The sequence below is a fragment of the Gekko japonicus genome, unplaced genomic scaffold (assembly GCF_001447785.1).
Source record: "Gekko japonicus isolate JY-2015 unplaced genomic scaffold, Gekko_japonicus_V1.1 scaffold1449, whole genome shotgun sequence".
Lineage (NCBI taxonomy): Eukaryota > Metazoa > Chordata > Lepidosauria > Squamata > Gekkonidae > Gekko > Gekko japonicus.
The window spans coordinates 140,089-148,052 of NW_015173714.1; the positions used below are offsets into that span (position 1 = coordinate 140,089).

The 7,964-nt window shown below is 52.7% G+C and overlaps 1 protein-coding gene across 1 annotated transcript in view; it reads right to left on the reverse strand.

Moving 5' to 3' along the window:
- Positions 1 to 858: 858 nt before the first annotated feature.
- Positions 859 to 7,964, reverse strand: part of LOC107120591 (guanine nucleotide-binding protein subunit alpha-11) — a 32,466-nt gene continuing 25,360 nt past the window's right edge. The window contains exons 6-8 of the mRNA XM_015423319.1: positions 3,123 to 3,223; positions 1,814 to 1,914; positions 859 to 1,723 (exon numbers count right to left, since the gene is read on the reverse strand). Coding sequence (XP_015278805.1) covers positions 1,533 to 1,723; positions 1,814 to 1,914; positions 3,123 to 3,223 — 393 coding nt within the window. The 3' untranslated portion in view covers positions 859 to 1,532. The remainder of the gene's footprint in view (positions 1,724 to 1,813; positions 1,915 to 3,122; positions 3,224 to 7,964) is intronic.

Below are 7,964 nucleotides of genomic sequence, written 5' to 3' on the forward strand. Positions count from 1 at the left end.
GATCACATGAATGCCGCCCGAACGCCACAAGCCTAAAAGGGCAGATAGAAAAAGCCCCACCTTTCCTTCCGCAAGGACTTTTTTTTTGCCCCACTGCAGTGGATCTTGCCGACAGATGAGCAGAAGGTTTTTGGCACCGTCTCCTATTTGGCTTCAAGCACGTTTTACCGGAATTCATTTGGCACCAGGGATCCAGATCACGCGCCTTCTCTATCCCGCACGCTTCAGGGCTGTTGCTGTCTCAGTGACTTCCCCACCTTTCCAAAGCAGATCCACTGAATCTGGATTCGACCCGGCAGGTGCCGCTCTCCGTGGCCCCGGGAGGAATACTTGTGCAAGTGCTTCTGTGGGGACGAAGTCTTTCAAAGTTGGCGGGTGGGCGGGACAACAGCAGCTTCTCTTCATGCGAGCCGAGGGCCATGTAATCCAAGATGGCTCCCTTCTGCTTCCACGCCGCAGGCATAACATTTCCAAAGAGCGGGGGAAAGGCTGGACAGGAAGCAGGAGGAGACAGAGCCAGGACTGAAACTTGCGGCACAATTCTAGCTTCACTGCCTAAGAGACGTCATCCCCTAGGACACCTTTGCGTCTCACGCTGGGTGAGGATTTTGCTAAAGTGAGCTTACTTTTTTTCTTTAAAATTAAAAACAAAACAAAACACAATCAGGCACTTCCCCAGGCTCATTAGCTATTGCTCGGTTTGTAATCTATGAACAAAAAAAACACAGCATATGTAGCACACTATGTATAGAATAATCTTTAAAAAAAAAATCACAGTCTCCATGTAACTTTCATAATTGAAAAATAAAAAATAAAGAATCTTGACTGAAATGGCACAAAGAACGGGAAAGGGGGGGGGGGAGGAGAGAAGATGGCTTGTTTTGTTTTGCGTGATTGTTGGAGAGCGCCCATTCCTCCCAAGACGGCATCGGCAAAACCTGGAGTGACGCCTTCGGGAAGAGGCAGCCCCAGGGGAGAAAGGTGGCATAGTGAGCAGATCACACCCAAGAAACCCCATGGCACAGGATGGAAAGGACCAGGATCCCATTAAGTCTAGTGAAAACACGACCTTGGCTGGAAAGTCTGGGATCTCTACCACTGGAACAGAAAGAACAGCGAGAGTCGGCTAACGCCACATGGAGCCACCCTGACTGTTTGGCAAAGAAAGCAGGAAATGAAACAAGGTGCCAGAGAAGAGTGCAAAATGTGTCCCCCAGTCGATGTCTTAAACTGTGAAATAAAAGCAAATCTGGTTTTTTAAAAAATAATAATAATAAATCAGCTATTCTGTGGGGCAGACGTGAGAGTCCCAAGGAAACAGTGAGCAAAAAGAACTTGCCACTCCACAGATCAGACAATTTGCAATCATTACATCATTAAAAATTAAGATTTTGGGGTTGTTTTTTTCCTGTACATTTTTTTTTGTTAATCCATGGGGTTCTCTCGTCTTACTTTCTTCACGACAAAAAAAGGTCTCCCGAGGAGGTGGGAGAGAGGGGGAGAGTGCAGGGGAGAGGGCAGGCCGATCAAGGTCAGACGAGGTTATATTCCTTCAAGTTGAGCTGCAAGATGGTGTCCTTGACGGCAGCAAAGACAAAACGGATGTTCTCCGTATCTGTGGCACACGTGAAGTGAGAGTAGATAATTTTGTCGCTGTCGGGGTTGAGATCCACAAACATCTTGAGGATGAACTCCCGGGCCGCCTGAGCGTCTCTCTGGGGGCCTGCAGCACACAACGGGGGGTGGGGACAAACCATGATCAGAGTTAGGCGGTTCCCAGCAGGAAAGCCGGCTGCTGACTAGACGGAGGAACAAGATCTCGTCTCCGGGTGGCTCATCAGAACCGGCTGCTCCTCGGCTGCTCCCTTCCTTAGCAGGAGGGATCCCGTCAGCTGCGAGTCGCTCTGGCAGCAACTGGGGGACAGAGTTAATTGGCCTCGGCCATGTTTAGCCTCTCTGCCTTGGGAGAACTGCTACAGATCTCCACTTGTTACAGCGGCGGCAGCAGCAATGGCTCAGATGGGCAGCCAACGCAGGAGGGCCTCTGACGACGACTAAGAGAGCACCAGACTACACTTTTTAAAATCCTTGTGCCCTGCCGCCCCCACCCCACGCGGCCACCAGAGGTCCTGTCCGTCAGGCACACAGATCTAGAGATTTGGGCTGGGAATTAAAATTCCTAGGCATACACAGGTCCGATCCACACTGGAGCCGAGAAACATGGACAACGTAAGGCCTCCCCCCCCCCCCAACCCTTCTCCTGACCTGAAACTGTTCCAGGGATCTACTCTTTGCCCCACCGTTTCAGATCAGGAAGTGGGGAGGGGGGGTGCCCTGAGCCCCTTCCTCCCCCCACACACAGCTCCCACACCAACTATGCTGGGGGGATAGGAGGACCACAATGTGTCTCTGGTCTGCTCTCCGCAGCCCAGCAGTCTGCAGACGACGAACGTTCTGCCTCCCTGAACCAACCAGGTGGTCAGTCACATTTTCTGCACTCTCTTCTCCATCTCTGGAAAAGAGAGTTGGGGAGGGGCGGGGGGGGGGGGGGGGGGGTTAGACAAGATGAGACCCCCGCTCTTTTTAAAACATAGGTCGAATCTGCATTTGCATTTTTAAATCAGTTTGGTGCTTCTGTGACGCCCGTCTTCCTCTATGCTTGTTTGAGCGTTATAAGAACATAAGAGACGCCAATGTTGGATCAGGACAAAGGCCCATCTAGTCCAACACTCTGCCACACAGTGGCCAAAAGTACCAGGTGCCATCAGGAGGTCCACCAGTGGCTCCAGGACATTAGAAGCCCTCCCACTGTTGCCCCCCCCAAGCACCAAGAAGACAGAGCATCCCTTGCCCCAGAGCCCCTCGAGTTAAAACCGACAAAGTTTAATTCTGGGTACAAGCTTCTGTGTGCATATAGCTTATACCCAGAATCAAACTCTGTTGATCTTAAAGGTGCCCCCCCCTGGACTGGAGAAGAACCCCTTGAGGTTTTAGTTGTGGCAACTGCACAAAAACTGTCTGGCCCCTCCCTCTCTTCGAGACTGCTGAAGCTGCTTGCCGAACAGTGCTGCAGCGGGGTGGGCGGGGGGGGGAGAAGCCCTTGACTCCCCCCCCCCCTTCACAACAGATCTTTCTTATTGAGGAAAAGAATGACAGACGAGTTCTGGAACCAGGGGTAGGTGATGATGGTCCGGAACAGGGCTTTGCTCTCCTCCATCCGGTTCTGTCAGAAGAAACAGGATTTCAAGGCCTCTTGGTGGCAACAGGGAAGGAGCAGGAGAAAGGCTCGCAGGCGGATCGGGAACCTCCCCGCAGGACAGCGTCCGGGCAAGGCTAGGAAGAGGCCGCCACTGATGCCACCCGAGGGCGGGAGAGGGAAAAGGACAATGCCCAGCGATTTCCAGTGAGGTCTGGAGACAGCGGTGCAAAGTCCTCTGCTCTCAACGAACTCTCCAGCATACCGTCCCGTCCCCCCCCCAAAGTTTCCCCAGTAGCTCAATTTCTACGGCTCCTTCACTCAGCCTCCCTCTCAGCAACTCACACAAATAACAGGGTCACCTTTTTTAAAAAGTACAAAACATCCACTAGGTCAACATTTTCAACAGTATGTGAAAGTTAAGAACTTAAGAAGAGCCCTGCTGGATCAGGCCCGAGGCCCACCACGCCCAGCATTCTGTTTGCACAGAGGGGCCGGCCAGCTGCCTCTCGGGAGACCAGAAGCAGAAGGATGGCAACGGCCCCCTCCCGCGTGCTCCCCACAGCAACCGATACAAAGAGGCCTCACTCTGCCTCTGGAACCGGAGGGACTAGACCTCCGTCCTGACTACTAGGCTCCCCTTCTTCCATGGATTTGTCCACTCCCCTTTCAAGTTGGCAACCCTCACCACGTCCTGCGGCAGAGAGTTCCGTAACTTAACTGCGCACTGTGTGAAGAAGTACTTCCTTTTGTCTCTCCTGAATCCCCCACCCTCCGGCTTCAGTGGGTGACCCCCGGGGCTCAAGAAGTATTGTCCACTCTCTCCACACCGATCGCAATTTTATAGACCACTATCATGTAAGGTTGGCACAACAAGCTTGCTGCTTCTCACGGGGGCGGGGGGAGGAACCAAAGCCAGGAGGGGGGAGCTGCTACCAGAAGCAGGCGTTCCCAATAAAGAGATGTGCTACCAGTTTGGTGTAGTGGTTAGGAGCCAGTTTGGTGTAGTAGTTAGGAGCACGGACTCTAATCTGGGAGAACTGGGTTTGATTCCCCGCTCCTCCACTTGCACCTGCTGATGTGACCTTGGGTCAGTCACAAGCCCTGGCACAGCTGTCCTTGAAAAAGAGCAGTTTGTGTCAGAGTTCTCTCAGCCCCACCCACCTCACAGGGTGTCTGTTGGGGGGAGGAGAAGGGAAAGTAGTTTGTAAGCTGCTCTGAGACTCCAAGTGAAGGGCGGGGTATAAATCCAATCTCTTCTTCTTCTTCTTCTCCTCCACATGCAGCTGCTGGTGTGACCTTGGGTCAGTCTCGGGTTTTTTCAGAGCTGTTCTTTCGAGAGCAGTCCTCGAAGGAGCTCTCTCAGCCCCACCTACCTCACAGGGTGTCTGTTGTGGGTAGGGGAAGGGAAAGGAGATTGTAAGCCGCTCTGAGACTCCTTCGGGTAGTGAAGGGCAGGGTACAAATCCAATCTCTTCTACTCCAGAAATGGAGGTGCTCTCTCCTTTCAGGCCAGGAGGGACGCTTGCCAGAGCAGAAGCAGCACAGCATCTTTGGGCGTGGCTTTTCATCCAGAAGCACTATTTCCAAACTGGTGACGCTTGGGCCTCCTAAGGGCCCGCTGACTTGGCACAAGCAGAGTGAGATGCCAGGCTCTTTGGCCAAGTGGCTTCAAGGCCGACAACAGGAAAACCACGTGCTAGTCCACCAAAACCGAGCAGTTTTGTTGGGGGGGGGGGGAAGGTTGGCCCTCTCTGGCTGAAGAGCCTGGTCAGCTCATAGCTGCAAACAGCCAGTGGACAAAGGATGCTATTCATCAACGGCTCTAATCCACACTCCTGGTCCACCTCGGCCACCGAGATGGGTATTTCAGGCAACCGGGAGAAAAGAGAACTATTGCAAAGAATGGGTGACAACAGCACTGTCACCAGGGAGAGGGGGAAGGGGAAGAGAGGGCAAGAAGCGTGCGTTTGCCGGACCATTTTAAGACCAGCAGGCAGGTTCCCCTGATCCGTGTCATGAAAGCATCTTCTCTAAAGATCCTCTAAAGCAGCCTCGGCACCTGCAAAAGCAGGCTGCTTACCAGTAACTGGTGATCTTCGAGTGGTCATCTGTGCATTCACACCCATAGGATCTAGTGCGCACGCGCTGGATCGATCGGTGCTGTAGCAAGCTCTTTTAACGGATTTTCGCGCCCAGTCCCTCGGGCATGCGTAGGAACCCCACCGCGCATGCCCAGAGGGGTGGGCGCGGACATCCCGCCAGTTCCTACAAACCGCCGCAAATCAACCCCTATTCAAAAATGTAGAAGCTGACAGCAACAGGGAAGATGGGGGGTTGGTGTGAATGCTCAGATGACCACTCGAAGATCACCAGTTACTGGTGAGCAACCTGCTTATCTTCGACGTGGTCTCTGTGCTTCACACCCATGGGAGATTAGCGAGCAGTAGCCTACCTGGAGGAGGGTGCTGGCAGGTCTTTTACTGTGTAGCGGAAGACAGAATGTGACGTCCCATGTTGGTATTGGCGTTGGTACGGACGTCTAGGGCGTAGTGCCTGATGAAGGTGTTAGGCGTGGCCCAGGTAGTGGCTTTGCAAATGTCCGGCAGTGGTACTCCCTGGAGGAAGGCAGTGGAAGTTGTGACAGCCCTGGTAGAATGAGCCCTGATATGACCAGGCAATGGCTCTTTGGCGAGTAGGTAACATAGATGGATTAGACCTACAATCCACTTTGACAGGCACTGGGCCGTGATGCGCGTACCCAGTCATGCTGGAGCGTACGAGACGAATAGTTGTGAGTCTCGTCTAGTTGGATGTGTTCTACTGAGGTAGAACAGGAGAGCCCGCTTCACGTCCAAGGTGTGTAATAATCTGTCCTCCGCTGACGTTGGGTTTGGGAAGAAGTCAGGGAGGAAGACCTCCGCCTGCAGGTGGAACTCTGACACCACCTTCGGGAGGAAAGAGATGTCCGGAACGAGGCGGACTCCATCTGGGAGAAAGGACAGGAAAGGTGTATCATGCCGGAAAGGCAATATTTCTCCCACTCGCCTAGCCAAGGTAATGGCAATTAAAAACGCAGTTTTCCATGCGAGGAGTTTGAGGTTGCATGTTGCAAGTGGCTCGAAGGGCTTCCTCGTGAGCTGGCGTAGAACTACAGGAAGGTCCCAGGGAGCGACTGGAGTTTTGACAGGAGGGTAGAGGTATAATAAACCTTTTAAAAACCGTTTGGAAATCGGATGAGAAAACAAAGTGCATCCGTCAATTGGAACATGGTAGGCCTAGAGAGCGGCCAAATAAACTCTTAACGACGAATGGGAAAGTCCCGAGTCAGCTAAGGAGAGGAGGATCGGAAAACTCTTTCGAGATCCACTGAGGTGGCTCGAGGGGCGTCATCACCTAGAGAAGAACAGAATCTTCTCCATTTATAATCGTAGGACTTGCATTAGTAGGGTTCCTGGAATTCAAAAGGACATTCACTACGCGGGAGGAGAAGCCGGTGATGTTAACTGCCACGCCGTCAGTTTCAACTGTGGTATGTTGTGATGTAGGACAGGGGAGTCTGAGAGAAGGAGGAAGTCCTGAGCCGGGGGGAAGTGATGGTATATGCCCTGTGATAACCCGTGGACTGCTGAAAACCAAGGTTGTCTCGGCCACCATGGGGTTATTAAGATACAGTCTGCGTTGTCTTTGAGAATTTTGCGGACCACTCTCAGAAGCAGGGGTAAGGGGGGGAACAGGTAGAGAAGTCCCGATGACCAAGGGTAAAGGAGACCGTCTCCCAGAGATTGTGGGTCCTTGCCTCCTCGACTGCAGAACAGAGGACACTTTTTGTTGTTTCTGCTTGCAAAGACATCGACTTGGGGAACTCCCCACTTGTGGAATAGTGGGAGGAGGTATGTTGGGTTCATCCCCCACTCGTGAAGGCTGAGTCCCGCTCGACTTGGATGGTCTGTGTCCTGGAATGGTCCTGGAATGTGTCCTGGATGGTCATGTGTCCTGGAATGTGAGTGGCCACAAGGAATATATTGTTGGCGATGCATAAGTCCCACAACTGGATTGCAAGGTTGCATAGGCGTAGGGAAACAGTGCCTCCCTGTCTGTTGACGTAGGAAAGCGCTGTGGTGCTGTCCATCAGAACCGTGACACATTTTCCCTTGATTAAGGGGAGGAAACTGGTGACAGCATGTTGTATAGCCAGGAGTTCTAGGAATTTTATGTGTCGCTTCCTCATCTGCGTGTTCCACTTGTCTCCAACAGAAAAGCCCATGGAGTGTGCACCCCATCCCGTCAGGGAAGCATCCGCCATAATGGTGACCTCAGGTGACTGAGGGTGGAAGGGCGCTCCCTGGAAGATATTCGAAGGGACAGTCCACCAAATTAAAGAGTCCTGTATGCTGGGAAGAGGGGATAGGACGACATTGTGTGCGTTTTTCGACAGATCGTAGTTGCAGATAAACCAGAGCTGTAAAGGGCGCATTTTGAGTCTTGCAAAGACGAGGACCGACGTCATTGCGGCTATCAGGCCTAGCAGCCTCTGAATCTGGAAGGCAGTGACGGAGGGTTGGGTACGGCCGAGGGGGGCTAAGGAGATAATAAACCAGAGCTGTAAAGGGCGCATTTTGAGTCTTGCAAAGACGAGGACCGACGTCATTGCGGCTATCAGGCCTAGCAGCCTCTGAATCTGGAAGGCAGTGACGGAGGGTTGGGTACGGACGAGGGTGGCTAAGGAAATGATATCTTCTGCCCTGTCGTGGGGCAGGTAAGCCAT